A 23123-nucleotide genomic window follows, 5' to 3' on the forward strand; every position below is an offset into this window, starting at 1 on the left:
TGATATTTTGGTCATGATAGACAATGTCCTTATTCTTAGAGATGCATGCTGAAGTATTTGGTGGTAAAATGTCATGATGCTTACATCTAGTTTTCAAATGTTACAGCAAAAATAGTAAAAAAAAAAAAAATATATATATATATATATACACACATATAAAACACTAAGATAAAGAGAAAAATACAGCAAATGATAAAATGTGAACAATTATTGAAGCTAGGTAGAGAGTATTTGAATGCTCATAGTGATAATCCTTCAGTTTATCTGTATATCTGAAATTATTCATAATAAAGCATTGAAAGAAAAAAATGAATAAAAAAGACAAATATTAAAAACAAGAATGAATTTAAGTCATCCCAATAGACTGAAAGAAATGTCTACATTGCACTGCTAAATCATATATCTGCTCAATGGAGAAGTATATTATGATCACATGTTTTTATAAAGGAATAAATAAAAACTACACATATGAATGTGTGTTTAGATACATACACACATATTTGTATATAATAATAAGCATGGAGAACAGTATGGAAGAATACCTAGCAGGCTGTTAACACGGATTACCATGTTTAATGGGAGAAGGGGGTTAATAAGGAGAGAAGATGATAGAGAGACCAGCTAAAAAGATTTTTTTTAATATATAAATAAATAAAATGGACCTCTAGAAGACCTAAATAGACATTTCTCCAAAGAAGACATACAGATGGCCAAAAAACACATGAAAAAATTAACATCAGTAATTATTAGAGAAATGCAAATCAAAACCACAATGAGGTATCACCTCACACCGGTCAGAATGGCCATCATCAAAAAATCTACAAACCATAAATGCTGGAGAGGGTGTGGAGAAAAGGGGGCCCTTTTGCACTGTTGGTGGGAATGTAAATTGATACAGCCACTATGGAGAACTGTATGGAGGTTCCTTAAAAAACTAAAAATAGAACTACCATATGACCCAGCAAACCCACTACTGGGCATATACCCTGAGAAAACCATAATTCAAAAAGACACATGCACCCCAATGTTCACTGCAGCACTATCTACAATAGCCAGGACATGGCAGCAACCTAAATGTCCATCGACAGATGAATGGATAAAGAAGATGTGGCACATATATACAATGGAATATTACTCAGCCATAAAAAGGAACGGAATTGGGTCATTTGTAGTGATGTGGATAAACCTAGAGTCTGTCATACAGAGTGAAGTAAGTCAGAAAGAGAGAAACAAATATCGTATATTAGCGCATATATATGGAATCTAGAAAAATGGTACTGATGAACCTATTTGCAGAACAGCAAAAGAGGTGCAGAAGTAGAGAACAGACTTGTGGACACAGAGGGAGAAAGGGAGGGTGGAACGAATTGAGAGAGTAGCATTGGCATATATACACTACCATGTGTAAAACAGCTAGTAGGAAGCTGCTGTACAGCACAGGGAGCTCAGCTCAGTGCTCTGTGATGACCTAGAGGGGTGTGACGGTGGGGGTTGGGGGGGTGCGGGGTGGGAGGGAGGCTCAAGAGGGAGGATATATGGGGATATATGTATACGTATAGCTGATTCACTTTGTTGTACAGCAGGAACTAACACAACACTGTAAGGCAATTATACTCCCCCCCAAAGAAAAGAATCAAAAATAAATAAATAAATAAATACATAAATAAATAAAATGGACACTCTCCTAAAGAAACCTACCAGGGGGTTTTATGTAAATATGTGTTTGTGTGCATAAATAAAGAAGTAGGGGAACATGAACATGGATAGATATCTACAGACTTTGTATTTCATGATAAACTTTTGAGTGAAAGGAAAAACATGGCAAAGTACTAGATGCAGTGATTCAACTTAAGTAAAAACAAACTAAGCCCCTGTATTACAAGGAGGAAGGTGTGCAAGGATGCCCACTAGGCTATTAATGTTAATTACATCAGAAAAAATGTAGGAGAGATGATGCTTTTTATATACATCTTTATACTGTATTATTTCAATTGTTTCATCAAGCATGTATTAATAACCTAAAAATCATTAAAGAAAAAATATTAGTTTAAAAATATTGAAAAGGAAGATGCACAACAGTATCTAAAGCAATATACCAATTGCATAAACTAAGGTATAGAACTGGTATGATTTATATATACGTTAAAGATGTCAACCGTTTTCTCATACGCCACAGACCTTGCCACAGGCCTTTTGCTCACATCACAACTCAACTGATGTAGAAATGAGCAACTAACGAAAAGCCAGAAAATCATAGATATGCCATGATCTCTGACCTAGTCTCATACATTAAAAAAAAAAAAACAAAAAAACTGGAACAATCAAATGCCTTCTCTCAGCAACTGTAACAATGAATAATAAGAAAAAAAGGTAGTTAACAATCAGGCAGTAAGGCTTAAAAATGCACAAATGCGCCACAAAGAAGTTATGACTTGAGGAGTCTAAACAAAATGAAATTATGATAAACAGAAATCACATATAAATATACCAGAGCTATACAGGTGACAAAATATAAAGAGAGTGAATGGGATAAATAGGACAACTGGGAACAAAACAGAATATTCAGAGAGACCCTTATGAAGATGAAAAATCAAACTAACTCTAGACTTATTTCAGAAAAAAAATGGAAAACTGCAGTTCCAAAAAATACTGATAATAAATTAAAAGTTGCAGCAACTGGTTTGAAGAATTTTTTCTGATGTCTAACCAAAAGAATAAGAATTAAAGGTTAGTTTTCTAGTTCACCTCCTAAAGATTCCTGAAATCTTTTAAGTATAATGTTTTTCTCCATTTCAATTCAAATCCATAGTTGAAAAACTTGCCAGCCAACATGGCAAACATGGTCAATAGACTCAGAAATTCAGAAAAAATCAGACTTCAATGGTGAAAAATAAGGTTATTCAGTAGGTTAAGATGACTGAGAGAAGTAAATAAAGGTATATAGGTCATAGGGTATCTCTCTTTAATTCAGTCAACAAATATTTGAATACCCTGGGAATTTTTACTATGTTTACAAACAAGTATACAAACAGAAAGTGCCCTTCAACAGTGAAGTCACTAAAGGCATAGTATATCTCTAAAGGAGAAGATAAAAGTGGCACAGATTGAACAATGGTATAATGTAAAATTGCTTTACAGAATTAAGTATAAGGTAGATGTTTTATCTTCCACTACATATTTCAATCTCACTCCTATGCAACCAAATATCAAAAATATTAAAAGGTCAAAAAAAAAAGCAAAAAAGAGTATTCAACTGGAAAAATGTAAATGGAAAATTATAAATTGATCAGTATATTAATGGCTGTACCTACTCTACATGAAAAAGACTCAGGAAGAGCAAATACTGACATTATTTGCAGATCCTGAATCATCTAACCAAGTTTTTCCCAAAATATGTTCCACAGAACTCTAGTTTCTCAAGATACTTGTGAAAAAGAGAAAATACCAAATAACTATTGGAACAATGACTCTATATCCAACAGAAGGCTCCAATTCAGAAGGTCACAATGAATATTAGCATATCAAAAGTTCTAAGAAGGTCCACAATAAACAAAACTGCTTAAAACTTAACTCACTATTTTCAGAATCAATTTGACCTGGAAGCACTATTTTCCTCTAAAAACTTATCAATATCCAATGAAACTAATTCTGTGAAACACATTTTGGATAGGCTGATACAATCCTATGATGAAATCTAACAATACCGCTACTGAAAATTAGAACACTTAGACCTAGGATGGTAGATATGTTTAATTTCATATTCGAATCCTGGCAAATCCATATTTACTATTAAAGTGCTAAATTTAGAATAGCAATCAGACTTGGTATCAAATTAACTATATTTTCCACAAAAACAGGAGGGAAGCACGATGCATGTTAGCTAACTTTGATTTAGACCATTTCCTTTTTGAATGGTTCACAGTGAAAAGAGAGCAAGGCAATTCACCATAATAATCAGGAATCCAGGCTCTGGAACAAGATACTCCAAGTTCAAGTCAAAACTCTGCTACTTTACCCTGGGAAAGTTGCTTAACTTCTCAGAGCTAACTTTTTCATCTGTAAAATAGGGATAATAATAGTATCTTCCTCACATGGTTGTTGTGTTAAATGAGTAAACATACATAAAGCCCTAAAAAAAGCATCTAGCATATTGTAAATGAATACATTCCAGTTATTTTCTAAAGTTCTGATCGAATGTTCTTTGAAAGAAAGCATAAGTTTTAACTGCTCAAATTTAGCTAACTATATCTGATATCTTTTCACCAAGGTATCTATACTAAAGATGACTATCATTGTCTGCCCTGCCAATATTCCTGATAAACATTCTTCCTCTGTATTCCTGATTTCCTCTTCTACTCCCAACTCTCACCCAAAGCCAGCCAAGCTAAAGCTAACTTCACAGGAGTAAATATATATCCCAAAGTCAATTCATGAGATTGCCAGTCACTCATCACTGTGACTTGGCTCGACATGAACTAGACCAATCAAACTTTTTGTTCAGAAATTCAGGAACCTAAGAAACTGAACTACTTGGTGGAGAACACTGAAATCAAAGCCTTGAAGGTTTAGGAACCTAGAACAGTTATTTTGGGTCATGGTCAATTTCACTAAACAGAAAAGTCAATCAAGAAAAGGGAGAATATTATATATATATATATATATATATATATATATATATATATATGTGTGTGTGTATATATACACACACACACACACACACACACACACACACACACACACACACACACATATATAAAGAAAGAACAGCAGATGCACCATAAGAGACAGACAGATGATAGATGATTGATAGTTGGACAAATAGATGGATATACATATCCGAAGGGAAGGAAGGAGGAAGGTTGCGGGGGTGGGGGTGGGGGCGGGGGAAGGAGGGAAGGAGGGAGACAGAGAGGAAGGAAGGGAGGAAGGACAGGGGGAGGGAGGAAGGGAGAAAGGATCGCTGATCTCCCAGACTGTCTTGGTTACTACTCTTCCTGAGACATAGCTAGTCCCCATAGCTTGAATTTCTATAATATGTAGCACCTTAATGAATCTCTCTTTACTTAAAAGTTACTTGACTGGGCTTCCCTGGTGGCGCAGTGGTTGGGAGTCCGCCTGCTGCTGCAGGGGGCGCGGGTTCGTGCCCCGGTCCGGGGGGGTCCCGCGTGTCGCGGAGCGGCTGGGCCCGTGAGCCGTGGCCGCTGAGCCTGCGTGTCCGGGGCCTGTGCTCCGCAGCGGGAGAGGCCCGCGTACCGCAAAAAAAAAAAAAAGGTTACTTGACTGAGTCTCTTCCTTGTAAGAAGGAGAAAAAAAATAACATAACTAAATAAAGAAATAAAGATTTGAGCCCCCAATTTATGTAGTATTAAATTTCCTACAAATCATATGCTTCACCTAAGCACAAGAACTTAATAAAACCAAACCAACAAAAGAATTTTTTTTCAACAAAGCAAGTTCTAGTAACATCCTTCAGATCATCATACATTCAGATCAAATGTTTACAGCAACAGCCACATCACACTATATAACAATAATAGATGTTCATAATGATACAGCTAGATCATCAGAAAAGTGTTAACAAAAATTAGCCTGTTTAAAAATTCAAGAGTATATGTTTTCCAAAGATTTTTATCAAACACATCCAAAATTTAAAAATCTAGCACTCAAAAGGTTGCCAATCAGCTATCTGGAATCCTCACTTTCCAGGGTTACTGGGAATCCAGATAACTAAGACTTATTGCATCTAGGAATAGCCTTAAAAAGTAGATCTTTTAAATCACCTGTCTATGAGTTGTTGCTTTCCTTTTTTCTTTTTGGAGAATAAATACTAACTTTTTATTATCATCTACCATAAAAAATCTAGACTTATGAGTTTAGATATATAAAATAGTCCATATTAAAGAATCTTATAAAACTCTTTGAATATTAAAAGTATTACAATAATTAATAAAACTTAATATTTGGAAACAAGAGTCTCCTGAAATTATACTTCCTTGATAAAATAACCAAACAAGAAAAAAAAAAAAGCTTCAAAAGGCATAAAGATTAGTATAAGACTTCCACTAATTCTTTGAAAAAAGTGCTATGAAAAATGAGAAAGTATTTGTGTTTTTTAATATACTGAATCCTAAACTCAATTAGCACATCAAATAATCAGGCAAATTTTTTAAAACTCAAAACATAAAACTCATCTTAAAATATTTAAACTGACTATACATGAGTGAAGTTAAACAAAAAAAGAACATATTTACTAACCTTTATTTCCTAACATCACAGCAAGATGTAAAGGAGTATTTCCTAAAACAAAAGCAAAAATAAATTAAATTAGTGTAGAAACATCAGAAAAATTATTTTAAGGTGGTTTCAGCTCCTTCAGAAATTTCACTGACAAATTTTAAGCAAAAATAATGTGACCACAAAATGATCCTGCTTATGTGGCAAAGTGAGGGTCAGAGGATGTCATGCTTTCTAAACACAAGGTATCTTACTCCTCTTCCCCCCACCTCCCATAAAAGGTTTCCATTTTGCTTTTGGGATTTCTTCTCCAAACAGATGTCAGATTCCTTTGCTGCTAATTTCTCTGTTATATCAATCTTTGTTCATTCATCACACAATTTAAGTACCTTACTATATATATACTCATCCTTGCTCATAAATATCAATAAGTCCCAATCCCAGTCCTCAAGTTTTAATAAATAAAATGAAAACACTAACTGGAAAAAATATATGCAACCCCCATGTTCATTGCAGCGTTATTTACAACAGCCAAGATATGGAAACAACCAAAGTGTCCATCAACAGATGAATGGATAAAGAAAATCAGTGTGTGTGTGTACACACACACACACACACACACACACACACACACAGTGGAATATTATTCAGCCATTAAAAAAAAAGAATAACATCTTGCCATCTGTAACAACAGAGATGGACCCTGAGGGCATTATGCTCAGTGAAATAAGTCAGATAAAGACAAATATTGTATTATCTCATTTATATGTGGAATCTTTTAAATATATATGAATATATATATATATATATATATATATATATATATATACTGAGAATGAACTGGTGGTTGCCAAAGGTGGAGAATGGGAGGGTAGGCGAAATGGGTGAAGAGAATCAAAAGGTACAAACTTTCAGTCAAAAAAATGCCACAGGGATGTAATATACAGCATGACTATTATTATACTGTATGTTAGAAAGTTGCTAAGAGTAGATCTTAGAAGTTCTCATCACAAGAAAAAAAAATATTTTGAATTATGTATGGTGATGGATATTAACCAGACTTCTTGTGGTAATCATTTCACTATATACAAACATGAAATCATTGTTATACACTTGAAAGTAATAAAGTGTCGTATGACAATTATACTTCAACTTAAAAAAAAAAGTATATTGCAAAGATAAACAATTTCTTCTGTCTCAAAATGCTAAATCCTAGGTGGGTCTGTAGAAGATACACATTTTCTGTTTTACTAAAAACAGTACCTTGTTAATCTAAACATTTATTTTGTTTCTGATCAGCTCCAGAAAAAAAGAAAAGAAATCCACATGTATAAGTATCAATTTCCAATTTTATTGGTCTAGAATAAGATCATCTTCCACCTTTTCTAAATATTGAACTATTTTCATAAGTTTGCATTCACATTCTATGACAATTTATCAAAACCAAAAAGCAGTCATAAAAAGTAAACAAACTTGTTGACAAATTGGTGCCAGAAACAAAAGCTCAACACTATGCCAAAACCAAAACCTTTACTTCGGATTATCATTCCTAATTCCCACCTCTTTTCTAGTTTAAGTTCTCATCACCTTACCTGAATATCTACTGCAACAACCTTCAAGTCTCCCTGCCTCAAGTTTTGCCCCATTTCAATCTCCTCTCTATATTGGAATAATAATTTTAAAACAAAAACTTGACCATGTTACACTTAAAAGGCTGGAAGTGGTCCATATTTTATCCTTAACATGGCATAAAAGGTTCTTGAGATATGTCCTTACCTTCCTTTCTTCTCCTATTTTCTTCTTTACCCTGTATTTCACCTGAACTGCATACAATAAATTCTCCAATAAGCCAGGTTCTCGATATTCACACATTTTATTAATCCTTCCTAAATATTCCTTCCCGATCTGCCTGGCAAGTTAATACTCACCTTTTAGGGCTTAGCTCAAACATCACCTATTCACTGAAGTCTTCTCTAGACAATCAGATGTTCCTCTGCACTGCTCCCAAAGCTCTCTATACCCATCTTTTTATTGCAGCACTTTTCACACTAAACTGTACTTTAAATTTTTTGTGTAAACATCTGTCTCCTTCATTAGACATTAACCTCAGGATAACTAGATACATATTTTGTTCATTTATGTATATGAAATGCTTCCAATACACATCTAACATTCAAAATAGTCAATAAGCATTCGTGAATGAAGGCATAAGAAAAAGTTCTGACTATAGAGACAAACCTTAAAAATATCAAATAGTTACAGAAACCTGATCACTAAAACGCGACAGGCATTACCTTAGGCAAGGGTTGCAAACTCAAATGTTTCCATAATTAAGTAATGTAATTGTAAAACTTTTGGTGTTATTTTTCCTAAATGTTTACACGAATACACTTGTAAAACCATCTAGCCTTGGAGTTTCCTTTGAGTGAACATTTTTATTACGGATTCATTGTCTTTAATAATAACAAGAGTACTTATGTTTTCTAATTCCTTTTTGTGTGCATTTTGACAAATTAAATTTTTCAGGGATTCTGTCCATGTCATATAAATTGCCACCTATTGTCATACATTTTGTTCACAATATCCATGATTTTTTAATGACATTAAAATTTATGCAGATGCCCCACTTTTCATTCATATTTGTTACTTGTGTTTTTTCTTTGATCAGTCTGAGGTTTATTAATTTTATGCACTTTTTTAAAGAACAAAGTTTTGGCATGTTGCTACTTAATGTCTGTTTTAATTCAATAATTCTTGCTCTTTTATTACTTCTTTTCTTCTATGTTATTTGGGTAAAATAGACTCAACTTGGGAAATAAAGCAAGTTAAGTTGTTCTTTTTCTAATTTCTTGAAATAGATTCTTAAATGTTTGATTTTTTTACCATTTCCTAGTATATTTACCTTTTTATTAATAATTTCTAGTTTACTTACACTGTGATCAGAGAACAGACTCAGTATAATCTCAATGAAACATGTTGAGAGTTGCTTTATGGTCAAGTTTGGTCAATTTTTGTAAATGTTTTCTGTAACCTTGAAAAGAACACGTATCTTAAGGGTTTTGGGTACAGCATTTCATATAAACCTACTAGATCCAGTTTGTGTTGTTCATATCTTTTATATCCTTACTGGTTTTTTGTCAGCGTGTTAAAGAAAGAGGAATGTTAAAAATATCCCACTGTAATTGGGGGTTTCTATGTCTTCTTGTACTTCTAGCAACTTTGCTTGATATATTTTCAGCTATGTTACTAAGTACAAATCAAATCCTCATACTTTCCTAGTTCAACAAATGATTTTCATCTTGAAGCACCTCTCTTTATCTCAGATGTTTTCTGCTTTAAAACCTACTATTATGTTAATATAACTATTCCAAATTTTTTGATTGATATTTACATGGAATACATTTTTCACTCCTCTCACTTTCAATATTGTTATATTTCAGATGTGTTTCCAACTGTATGTAGTTGGGTGTTTTTTCATACAGTAAGCTAATATTTGTCTTTTAACCAGAGCATTTAATCCAGCCTCATATGTTATACTTACTGATATTATTGGAGTTTAAATCTACCATCCAGCTTTGTGCTTTCTATTTGTCCTGCTGGTTCCATGTTCCTTTTTCTCATCTTTCTTACCTTCTTCTAAATTGATTATTTTCATTATTCCATTTTGGTTTTTTATCTGTGGATGGAAGGTATATATTTTATTTATTTTACTATTCTTTTAGTAGTTATCCTAGAGATGCACTGTCCCATATGGTAGCTACATGTGGTTACCGAGTATTTGAAATGTGGCTAGTCTGAACTGAGATGTGCCATAAGTGGGATTTTGAAGACTTAGTATGAAAAACAAGAATGTAAAATATCTCAATAATGTTTTATATTGATCATCATGTTAAAATAATGTTTTGGATATTTTGGGTTAAATAAAATGTAGTATTAAAATTAATTTCACCTACTTCTATTTTATGTGGCTATTAAAAAACTTAGTTATAAATGTGGCTTGCATTGGCTTTCTATTAGACAGCACAGCTCTAGAGTTTACAATATGCATCCTTGATTTATCAAAGTCTAATGTTAAATGGCACATTCCCTTCTTGAGAGCAAGTCATTGACCTTAGAACACTAACTTCATTCCCTCCATCCAAATTTATATGCTGTTATCTAGTGCCATGAGTCTTTATTTGAACCTTATAGAATCAATATTCATTTAAGATTTCTTACCACTTTTGTTGCTCTTCATTCCTTCCTACCTCTCTAGCCTTCCATTAGAATCATTTTTCTTCTATCTGAAACACATCCTTCAGTATTTCTTTTAGTGGTGGTCTGATAAGTGAATTCTCTTAGGTTTTTGATTGTAAATGTTTATTCAACTTCTGAGGATATTGTACAGGATATATAATTCTTGATTGGCTGTTATTTTCTTCAGTATTCTATGTAGTCTTATGGTTTTCTTTTTTGTTGAGAAGTCAGCTGTAGGAATTTCTACTGATCCTTTTAAAGTAATGTGACTTCTCTGGCTGCATTTAAGATTGTTTTTTCAGCCATTTCACTCCAATGTGGAATCCTTTTTTTATTTTACTTGGGTTGGACTTGTTAAATCTCTGAATTGGTGTCTTTCATCAATTTTGGAAAATTCTCAGCAACTGTCTCCTCAAATATTGCTTTAGCCCCATATTCTCTCTCTTCTCTCCTGGGGTTCAATTAACATAGAACTACTCTTACCATTTTTAATTTTTAAAAAATTTCTTTCCCTTTTTCATTGTAGATATTTTCTCCTGACATATTTCCAAGATCATGAGTTCTGTCTTCTTCAGGATCTAAACTGTATTAAGCCCATTTATTTAGTTTTTAATTCAGTTATTATATATTTCCATTTGAGAATTTCTATTGAATTATTTTCCAAATATGTTACTCCAATTTTCATAATTTCCAGTTCTCCACTAAAATATTCAAACTTGTCTCTCATCCCCCAAGAACATAATAAACATTGTTATTTAAAGTCTCTGTCCATACAAACTACTATATATAAAATAGATAAACAACAAGGTCCTACTGTATAGCACAGAGAGCTATACTCAATATCTTGTAATAAACTACAATGGAAAAAAATCTGAAAAGGAATATATATATGTATAACTGAATCACTTTGCTGTACACCAGAAACTAACACAACATTGTAAATCAACTATACGTCTATTAAGTAAGTAAATAAATAAAAAATAAAGTCTGTCTAGTAATAATTACAATAAATGAAGCTCTGATGGCTCTGTTTCTCTTATTGCTTCTCTCTGGTTCTCATTCATGTTGTCTAGTTTCCCTATAATGCTGGTCACCTTGAATTGTATGCTGAACATATTTAATTAACTCCTCTGCAAAAATCTTGAAGCCTAAGAAACAAATTCTACAGAGACTTTTATTTGCTTCTGACATGTGGCTGGGGGTACTAGACTAATCCAGGGATTGACATTTTTTTTCCGGCCCTCACAAATGACTCAAAGCTATGCTTCAACCTATATCAGAGCTGATTTACCTGCAGTTCAACCTTATTCCTAAGCAGCTCTTCAAGTTTCCATCCCCAAAAGCAGCATGTTTAAGAGATACCCCACACCTGGTGGGCCCTGACCTCCATCTTTTGTCCTCTTAGCTCACCAAGGCTGTCTAAAGTACTGCTCAGCCTCTTAACTGCTTCTACTGGATTCACAAAAGCTGCTGGGGAAAAGTAACCTCAAATGTTAGGTTTGCATCTTTGGATTTCCATCTTCTGCCAGATCTTGGCCCAGTATCCCTTCCTACCTCATTAGCTCTCCAATGTCCTTAAAGTAGAATATTTTATTCTTATTGCCTTCTAAAGAAGAGTTGTCCTCATTATCTAGTTCATCATTACTAGAGGCAGAAGTTCTACTTTGATTTTATGTGTTAACTTTTCTCCATCTTCGTTAATAATTTGCTTTCTATTTTTTTATACTCTTTTGATTAGTGCATAAAGATGCAATACTTTTATGAGTGCTAATGATCATAACTTCTATCAAAATATAATTACTCTCTTAGCACTTTTAAATCATTTTTACCTCAAATTCAATTTTATCAGCAATTAATCTTGAGGATTCATAGCTTTCTTTTCTTTACCATTGACTCAACAATAAAATCTCCATTTTTCACTATTCTCCTTCAAGTATGTGTGAAAGTCCTTTTCTTCCCTTTTAGTTAGTAGATGTCATCGTTGTTACTTTTGGAATTTCTTCACTACTCCTTTCTCTTAGTAACAAATGCCATACCTTAAGTACATGAACCAGGGAAGACACATGACACAAACCCAACTAGTCTGATACCTAATTAGAAAATAGTTTCAGGGAAGGGCACAATTCCCACCTGGGTCAAGGTTCTTTTCTGCATTTTTTTTTTTTTTTTTGTACTTGAGCCAGTGAGGAAAACTGTCTCTTGCCATTGGAACCTTAGTACTTTAAGGTTCTGAGTATGAGACTGCATATTCTCTACCATATAGATTAGCGGGTCTGAATCAGGGACAATTTTATCCCCCAGAGGATACGTGGCAATGTCTGGCACATTTTTGGTTGTCAAAACTGGGGAGTGGGGGGTGCTAATGGCATCTAGAAGGTAGAGGCCAGGGATGCTACTAAATACCTATAGTGCACAGGATAGGTTTCCACCACACAGAATCATCCAGCACAAAATGTCAAGTGTAGAGGTTGAAGAACTCTGACATAGAAGAAAGCCCAACTACAAGAGGGAAGAATTAAATTCTACATAACACCAGATCTAACAAATTGTACAATACCCGCCCCACCGCCAACAAAATTCCTGATGATACTGCAGAAAATCTGGATACAATCATGTCACTATTGTCTCCTACCCTATCATCTTCAGTTATATGAATCAATAAATACTTTGGGGCTTAAGCTAGTTTGCAATGAGTTTCTATCACTTGTAAATCCAAGAATCATTACTAACACAATATGGGAATATAAAGCTTTATTTGACACAATCATACTTTTGGAGATTTCTGTTTTTTAAGTCCTGTGGCTTTGCTTTTCTACTTTTTTTTTTTAATTTGGACTTTTAAAATTCATCTTCCACAATAACAGATTATAGATAGATTTTAAATTCTATTTATAGCAAACTAACACTTTTTAGAACCACCTTTTATTTTTAAATAAATTTATTTATTTATTTTTGGCTGCACTGGGTCTTCGTTGATGCGTGCGGACTTTCTATATTTTCAGTGAGCAGGGGCTACTCTTCGTTGTGGTGCACGGGCTTCTCATTGTGGTGATTTCTCTTTGTTTTGGAGCACGGGCTCTAGGCGTGCGGGCTTCAGTAGTTGTGGCACGTGGGCTCAGCAGTTGTGGCTCACGGGCTCTAGAGCGCAGGCTCAGTAGATGTGGCGCACGGGCTTAGTTGCTCCGCGGCATGTGGGATCTTCCCAGACCAGGGCCCGAACCCGTGTCCCCTGCATTGGCAGGCGGATTCTTAACCACTGTGCCACCAGGGAAGTCCTAGAACACATTTTTAAACTCATGCTTATCTAACACTCAAAGTAAAAAAGTAAACTATACTTTTGATTCCCATTACAACAAATGAAGAGGTCTGGACTTTTTCTTTTTTACTGAGGTATAGTTGGTGTATAACACAATGATTCACAATTTTAAAGGTTATATTCCATTTATAGTTATTAAAAAATATTGGCTATATTCCCTGTATTATTATCCTTGTAGCCTATTTATTTTATACATGGTAGTCTGTACCTCTTAATCCACTACCCTCTTCTTGTCTCCCTTTCCCTCTCCCCATATCTGTATCTGCAACTCTTCTGTATATCTGTGACTGTTTCTTTTTTGTTATATTCACTAGTCTATTTTACTTTTTATATTCCACATATAAGTAATACCATATAGTATTTGTCTTTCTCTGTCTGACTTATTTCACTTAGCACAATACCCTCCAAGTTCATCAATGTTGTTACAAATGGCAAAATTCCATCTTTTTATGGCTGAGTAATACTCCATTGTATGTAAACCACATCTTCTTTATCCATTCATCTGCTGATGGACACTTGGGTCGCTTCCATATCTTGGCAATTGTAAAGAATGTTGCTATGAACATTGGGGTGCACATATCTTTTTGAATTAGTGTTTTCAGCTTTTTACAGATAAATACCCAAGAGAGGAATTGCTGGGTCATATGGTAGTTGTATTTTTAGTTTTTTGAGAAAACTCCATACTGTTTTCCATGGTGGCTGCACCAATTTGCATTCCTACCAACTGGGTACTAGGGTTCCCTTTTCTCCATATCCTTGTCAACATTTGTTATTTGTGTTTTTTTTAATTAATTTTTATTGGAGTATAATTGTTTTATTATTTGTGTTCCTTTTGATGACAGCCATTCTGACTCTGTGTGAGGTGATATCTCATTGTGATTTTAATTTGCATTTCTCTGATGATTAAACAATGTTGAACATCTTTTCATGTGCCTGTTAATAATCTGTATGTCTTCTTTGGAAAACTGTCTATTCATTTTTCAACTGGGTTTTTTTTTTTGACGTTGAGTTACATGAGCTGTTTATATATTTTGGATATTAACCCCTTGTTGATCAGATCATTTGCAAATATTTTCTCCCATTCTATAGGTTGCCGTTTCATTTTTGTCGGTGGTTTCCTTTGCTATGCAAATGCTTTCAGGTTTAATTGGGTCCTGTTTGTTTATTTTTGCTTTTTTTTCCTTTGCTTTAGGAGACAGATCCAAAAAAATTTTGCTACTATTTATGTCAAAGAGTGTTTGCCTATGTTTTCTTCTGAGAAGCTTTATGATTTCTGGTCTTACATTTATGTCTTTAATCCATTTTGAGTTTATTTTTGTATATGGTATTAGAGAATGTTCTAATTTCATTCTTTGACATGTAGCTGTCCAGTTTTCCCAGCAGCAATTATTAAAGAGACTCTCTTTTCTCCATTGTATATTCTTGCCTCCTATGACAAAGTCATAGATTAATTGACCATATGTTCGTGGGTTTATTTCTGGGCCCTCTATTCTCTTCCATTGATCTACGTGTCTGTTTTTGTGCCAGTACCATACTGTTTTGGTTACTGTAGCTTTGTAGTACAGTCTGAAGTCAGGGAGCATGATCCCTCCAGCTCTGTTCTTCTTTCTCAAGATTGCCTTTGCTAATCAGGGTCTTTTGTGTTTCCATACAAATTTTAGAATTATTCATTCTAGCCCTGTGAAAAATGTCCTTAGTATTTTGATAGGGATTGCACTGAGTCTGTAGACTGCTTTGGGTGGTATAGCCATTTCAGCAATATTAATTCTTCCAATCCATGAACATGGTATATCTTTCCATCTGTGTCGTCTTCCATTTCTTTCATCAGTGTCTTATAGTTTTCCTAGTACAGGTCTTTAACCTCTTTAAGTATGTTTATTCCTAGGTATTTTATTCTTTTTGATGCAATTATAAAGAGTTCAGTACTTTTATGTCTCCTCTAGCTCCATTTTTGTTTCACTAATTTAATCAGTGGTTATAAACCATTTCCTTACCCATTATAGATTACATGTCTTTCAAAATTTGAAGCAAAAGTGTTTTTTTGGGGGTTTTATTTGGGAGGGGGTTGGAAATTTGCTCTCAGGATTATAATCATATTTGCTTTAATTATTAGACTGATCTATGGTATATTTAACTGGTTTAAAATTCATTATCAGTCCTTTTTGGACACGTCTCCTTTCTTGGGTTAGTCATTTAACCCTTCCAATCTGAGATACTTCTTTGAATAATATTTTTCAGGAATGATATCATGATGGTTGGTCTATTTTCTAGAATGTTACTATTGCTTTCACAAATGAATATTTGGCTAGAAAGAATTCTACAGTTGGCAGATGGTGTATCAAGTATGTTCTAACATTTGCGAGGTCTGAGGCCAAATTGATATACATTTTAGTTAAATATTATAGTAATCTGTGCTTTTTACTTGTATATATGTAGGATTCATTCAATTTTAAAATAGCACCAAGAGGGAATTCCCTGGCAGTCCAGTGGTTAGGACTCTGCACTTTCACTGCCGAGGGCCCGGGTCTAATCCCTGGTCGGGGGAACTAAGATCCCACAAGCCACGCTGCTTGGGCAATTAAAAAAAAAAAAAAAAATAGTGTGAAGATATGCAGATCTCTTTTCATTAATTTTCCCTGGAACAAATTATGAGCTCTAACTTTGGAATCAGAACAAAGTTTAGATAAAAAAATGTTTTCTTCTTTATTTATAGCTTTGGGTGTTGCCTCTGATCCACTTCTTCTGTTTTATTCTCTGGAAATTCATATTATTCATAGAATACAATCTACACATGTAAAGTCCATATTTATAACTTGTCCTTCATTCTTTTAATCTGTCTCCTTTTCCTCTACAGTCTTTGTTTTCAAATTATTTTTGTACATCACTCATTCAATTTTCTTTACTGTCAAAACTTTACTTTCTATACTCAATTTAGATCATTTTAATGCAGTGATTATATTTTTTAAAATTTCCATAGTATCTTCATAATTTGGACTGTTTTCTTCACATCACTATTTAACAGTTTTAAAGAAACAAACTGTTTTATGTGTTACTGAAAAACAAGGCAATTATTTTCTAAACTTTTCTTTTATTTCTTATAGTATTCCTAACAGTATCTTCAGGATACTTATAATGATGCTTCTTTTATAATAACTGTTTTCCAAAGACTCTCAAATGGATTTTCTTTTTCTGCTCATCCATCCTGAAATGATTTATTCAGATCTAATATGGGAAAGGACAAGCATATTGCCCTCATTATCCTCTCAACATTCAAGAGAATAAATAGCAGAAACTCCTCTACACTCTGAAGCTAAAAGAACAAGCTGATATTTAAGCACTTTCCTATGAGACTCTAATACTCTAAATAAACTCTTAAAACTAAATAATAAAAAGACAACCCGGGCTTCCCTGGTGGCGCAGTGGTTGAGAGTCCGCCTGCCGATGCAGGGGACACGGGTTCGTGCCCCGGTCCGGGAGGATCCCACGTGCCGCGGAGTGGCTGGGCCCGTGAGCCATGGCCGCTAAGCCTGTGCGTCCGGAGCCTGTGCTCCGCAACGGAAGAAGCCACAGCGGTGAGAGGCCCGCGTACCGCAAAAAAAAAAAAAAAAAAAAAAAAGACAACCCAATTTAAAAATGGGAATATATGAATAGCCATTTCTCCAAAGAAGATATACAAATGGCCAAAAAGCACATGAAAAGATGCTCAAAATCATTAGCCATTAAGAAAATACAAATCAAAACCATAAGGAGACACAACTTTATGCTCACTAGGATGGCTATAACAAGTGTTGGAAAGGAGGAAAAACTGAAATCCTCAAACCCTGCTGTTGGGCCAGTAAAATAGTGCAACCACTTTGCAAAACAGTTTGGTAGTTCCTCAAAATGGTAAACACAGACTTATCACATGACCCAGCAAAAGATATATACCCAGGAAAATGAAAACATGCCCACACAAAAACTTATATACAAGTGTTCATAGCAGCATTACTCATAATAGCCAAAAAGTAGAAACAACTCAGATGTCCATTAATTGATGAATGTGCAAACAAAATGAGGTACATCCATACAATGTAATCTTAATCGGCAATAAAAAGGAATGAAATAGTGATACATGCTACAACACGAATGAACCTTAAAAACCAGTGTGCTAAGTGAAAGACCACAGATTGTGTGATTTCCATTTACGTGAAGTGCCTAGAATAATAAAATCTAAAGAGACAGAAAGTAGATTAGAGATTGTCTAGGGCTGGAGGAAATGGAGTGGGGGCCAGTGAAAGGTAAAAAAAAATACATGATTTCTTTTTAAGTTGATAAAAATGTTCTCAAAGTGATTGTGGTAATGGTTGCACAACTCTAAAAATACCAAAAACCATTTCATTGTACACTTTAAATGGTCCAACTGCATGCTATAGGAATTATATCAGAATAAAGCTGTTTAAAGATAAATAAGAGATAGGTGGCCGATAAGTAAAAACTTATTCACTCTCCTAATAATTTTAAAAGAAAAAGTCTTCCTTAAAAAGGCCTTTTCACTGGATTCATTGTTCCTTAACAACCATCACCAAGGTTAGTCTAGCTCTCAACTAAAATAAGCTCTCTTGCCCACTTGCTTCTTTAGTGTGAATTTCTCTATTCAAAATAAGGTACCAGAAAAAGTTTTATTTTTTTTCTACTGTTATAAGTCTTAATGATAACAATAAATGAAGGCAAGAAGAAAGGGTAAGCTTGCTGTCGAGCACATACTTGCTCCTGCCATCTGTTTTCCATATTAGAAACTTCTTCATCCTCTAATTCAGGGACATGATGTAAAGTATTACTGGAACACAGCCACATGCTGATTGTTTATGAATTGTCTATGGCTACTTTCATGCAACAAATGGTATGGCCTGCAAGCCTATAATATTCACTATCTTGCCCTTTAATGAAATGTTTGTAGACCAATGCTCTAATCACTAAGGGTTTCATGTCACATTACAGGTGACAGGAAAGAACACCTGTCATTCATCAATATAATTTCTATATTTAATCATACTACATTACTATTATTAAAAATTTCTCTCATTATCTAGTTTACTTGATTCTAGAGTTATCATTGTATTTTAATACAAAGTTAGAAGGAGTTCATAGGTTCTGTTATTTCTCCAACATTTTACCCAGAAGGAAAATCCATTCATTTCCATTCAATAAATATTTACTGAGGATCACTATGTGCTAGGCATAGTGCTAGACACTAGAGATTCAACCATTAATAAGCTAGAAATAATTCTTGCCCTCGTGGAGTTTATATTCATAAAGAAAGAGAAATATAAAATAAAACAAAATAGATTATAAGTGTTGAGAAAAATAAAAGGCTAAGGCTGAAAATAATAAGGACAGACATACTTTTTGATATTTAAGTCAGGAAAATCTCTCTAAAATGAGATCTAAATGCTAAGTAAGAACTATGAAATCAAAGAATAAGAAGAAATGCTTTCCAGACAGAGGCCAGAAATAACCTGGCATGTTCAAGGAACTGAAAGAAAATAAGTATGGCCAGACATAGAAAAAAAGGAGGGATTGGTAAAAGATTATATCAGAGAAGTAAGAAAGGGCTAGATCATGCAGGGTTCTATAACATATGGTAAAAAATATGAACTTACTTTTAAGTGGAGAAGGCATTAAAGGACCTTGAGTAGGGACATGACATGATACAAATTACATTTTAAGATCACTATTCTTAACATACAGAGAATGGAATGGAAGGGGACATAGGGAGACTAGTTATGAGTCTGGTGCAGTATTCCAGGGAAAAGATAATAAAAATTGGTTGGTCTCAAAGTGGTAGCAGTGGAGACAGAAAGTAGACTGATTCAAAATAACTTGTTAATTAGACATGTATGGGTAAAAAGAGGGGGTAAGACAAAGAATGATCCCAGTGATTGACACTTGAGAACTGGATAACTAAATGATGTGATTTACTAGATGGCCAGGTGGGAAGTGGAAAATGATAACTCCATTTTGGACAAATAAATTTTGAAATATCTCTGAGATTCCCAAGTGGAGATAATTATAAAATCTGGAACTCCAAGGAGAAGTCGAGGCTGGAGATATAAATTTAAAAATAAGAAAAGAGAAAGACATTTAAAATCAAACATATAAATTTCTGAATATCCATTTTTGTCCTAATAGTAGGAAAGGTTGTAATAGTTCTTTCTTCACTTCCCTATCTTTCAGGAGAAAAAAAAAAGTACCATGTTCTAAATGGTAGCAGAAAAAGAAAACAAGGAACTGATAACACTAGCTGCCGTCAAAGAGGATAACTGGGTGGATAAAGACAGGTGGGAGAGAAATTTTATTTTTACATCATATCCTTTTATATCTTTTTATACTTTTGTAGCATGTGAACATAGTAACTATTCAAAAACTTACACTCTAGAGCATACAGGTGAAGAAATCAAGGCATTTATGCACCTAGATAAGTACTCTTTGTTTTCTTAAACCCTCCAAGAACATATAGATGAAAAGGTAAAAGCCTCAGCACCTACTTAAGTTACAAATGAAACTTCCATTACAAGTCCAAATTAATCACGATTTCAAAAGATTTATGAACTAGAAATGACTTTGAGCTCAACGATCCAGTCCCTCTCACTTTAAGGTAAGAACATAATCAGAAATACATACTACTTACAATCAAGGATGCCAAATGTCATGCTATGATTTCAATATTTTAAATGCAAAATAATCTTTATCAACATCATTATCTACCCAATACCACATTTACTTTACTGACTAAATGTATCATGAAACTAAGTGCTCAAGTATCCTCGTTTGACCCATCACCTACTATCCCCTCAGTTTTCTAAGTCCTCAACCTACTGCTTAAACTAATTTGTTACACAAAGGACACTAAAAACTTAAAATAACTTTCTCCGTTAACTTTTCAAAATATACTTTTAAATCTGAAATTGGATGCCTTGGTTTTAACTTGGTAAACAAAACTGAACTCTGTTTCGTTAAATGAGTAAAAAACATTCCAGTAATATTAAGACCACTATAGTCAAAGTATGCAAATTATCAACCAAATGGCTGGCATTTACAGGGCATATATTATATACTATGTGCCCAGCACTATGCTGTATACTTTAGATATCTTATTTAATTTGCTCCCTAACCCTGTGAGACAAAGATTATTCCTATTTCACATGTCATAAGAAAAATACATCTAAAAATGGTTAAGTAATTTCCTAAAATTACATATCCAGAAATTGTGGGAGTCATGACTCTAAAATCAGTATTCTTTTTACTATACCAACAGATTTCAAACTTTCTGGTTTCAAGACCCCATTAGACTCTTAAGAATTATTGAAGATCCCAAAAATCTCTTATATGAATAAATCTATTGCTATTTACATTAGAAATTAAAATTGTTAAAACCGTTACATGTTAATATAATTTTTTTATGGAAAAAATTGCAATTTTCCAAAACAAAACAAAAAGAATGACAAGAGTGGTACTATTTTAAATTCTTTAATTAAAAATAAAAACAAATTTAATGTCTGGCCTAATAGAATACAGCTGGGTTTTTATAACTGGTTCTGCATTCAGTCAGGTGTAAATGCTGTTGGGAAGTATATGAAGAAAATCCAGATTCAGACGATATGCACTTGAAAAAAAAGAGGAGTATTTTAACAGCCTTTCCAAATAATTGGCGGTATCCTTTGATACTACACCAAAACTTAGTAAGTGGTTATTTCTTTAAGGTTTGTTGTCATGTGAGATCTCAAACCGTATCAATAAATTTTTTGTACTGTGGTACACTGAAATTCATTGGTTTCTCTTACACTTTGAATGGATCTTTTACTGATGCATGGTTTTGTAACATCAGGCGTTGATCAGTCTAAAAAATACTGATTTACTGAGTTATGCAGATCTTCCAAATGTCAACACATTTCAGTATACAAAAATTTTTAAATCACATTTAGTAATATCACCAATCTGACCAGAACAGTCTTTAAATACTAGGAAGCTGTCAAGCTTACAGTGACAGAGACAAGTTTTCCAAATTGTAAATTTCATTTCAAAGCTTGAATTTTTTAATTGGCAACAAATATTGTCAACTGTTTTCCTTGAGGTCACAGGTTCACTTCATCCAATTTCCAGAAAATGTATGCCAAATATCCAAATTGTGGTAACCATAGTTTGTGTGTAAGCTGTTCTTTCAAATAAAAATGGTGTTCCATGACAAAAGCAGCTAGTTTGGCTTACAACTCAATTGCACAAATGTTCTCCCTTTTTTTTCTTCAGTATGCAGCAGAAAAGTATTATGCATAATTCACATTATGTCACAAAGAATAAAAAAGTATGTACTCAAGATTAAGACTTTAAAAATTAACAATTTCTACACCTTCGTCAAAGACATTGTGAAACTGGCTTTTTTTTTTTTCCTACTTCAAGTACACGGCAGTGAATAATACAATGACTACTAGCAGTTTGGTGCCTTGATTCATGCTAATGTTCCAACAATTTTACCCACCACTGCTTTTGTACCATCAGTGAAAATGTCAGCGCTGTGAAAAAGGCAAACAATGACTTTGGGTTATTACAAAAATAGTTTTGACTTCATGTGCCCCCTAACGAGGGAGCAAAGCAGGAAATTACAGGTCCTAGAACCAACACAGCTCCAGCTTCCACAGACATCTTCAAGTCTCATCCAAGCAAGCAATAAAAAGGGAGAATTTTTGTGCTTTCTCTCATAAATGGTACTATAGTACTAAAACTCACACACACACACACATTACTTTCAATCTATCATTGACTCCTAACCAGCTCTACCTTCTCATTATTTCCAGTTACCCCCACTTATAATAATAGCATGTTAAATTGACCCATGCCCCCCACCAAAGTTTCTTTTCTGCCTCATATAGTAGCCAGAAAGAGCCTTTTAAAATCAGATCATGTTACCTGGCTATTCAAAACCCTCAAATAGCTTCCTATGTTATTCAAAGTAAAAGTCAAAATCCTTAACAATGACCTACAAAAGTTCTACATGTTTATACCCCGGTCTCAAAATCTCCCATATCCTACCACTCTCTGCCTGTTCCAGCCACACTATTCTTTAAACATGGTACCTTTGTGTTTGCAATTCTCTGCCTAAAACTCTTTTCTGCCATATTCTCTTTACTATATTTTTATTAGTTTGTTTATTATTTATCTTCCCCCATTAGAATGTAAGCTCCCTGACAGCAGGGATGACTTTGTTCATTTTGTTCACTGCTGTAACCCCAGCACCTAAAACACTGTTTATCACATATCAGGAGTTCAGTATATATCTGTTAAGTGAAGGAATGAATGAACAAAA

The 23123-nt window shown here is 33.9% G+C and overlaps 1 protein-coding gene across 2 annotated transcripts in view; it reads right to left on the reverse strand.

The window, feature by feature from the left end:
* ANKRD13C (ankyrin repeat domain 13C) overlaps positions 1-23123 on the reverse strand; it is a 78559-nt gene that overhangs the window by 49176 nt on the left and 6260 nt on the right. The window contains exons 2-3 of one of the 2 annotated variants that reach the window (XM_079934012.1): positions 9776-9910; positions 6256-6297 (exon numbers count right to left, since the gene is read on the reverse strand). In XM_079934012.1, coding sequence (XP_079790138.1) covers positions 6256-6297; positions 9776-9803 — 70 coding nt within the window. In that variant the 5' untranslated portion in view covers positions 9804-9910. The remainder of the gene's footprint in view (positions 1-6255; positions 6298-9775; positions 9911-23123) is intronic. The other variant, XM_079934011.1, reaches the window with a different exon arrangement.

Source organism: Stenella coeruleoalba (genome assembly GCF_951394435.1).
Source record: "Stenella coeruleoalba genome assembly, chromosome: 1".
NCBI lineage: Eukaryota > Metazoa > Chordata > Mammalia > Artiodactyla > Delphinidae > Stenella > Stenella coeruleoalba.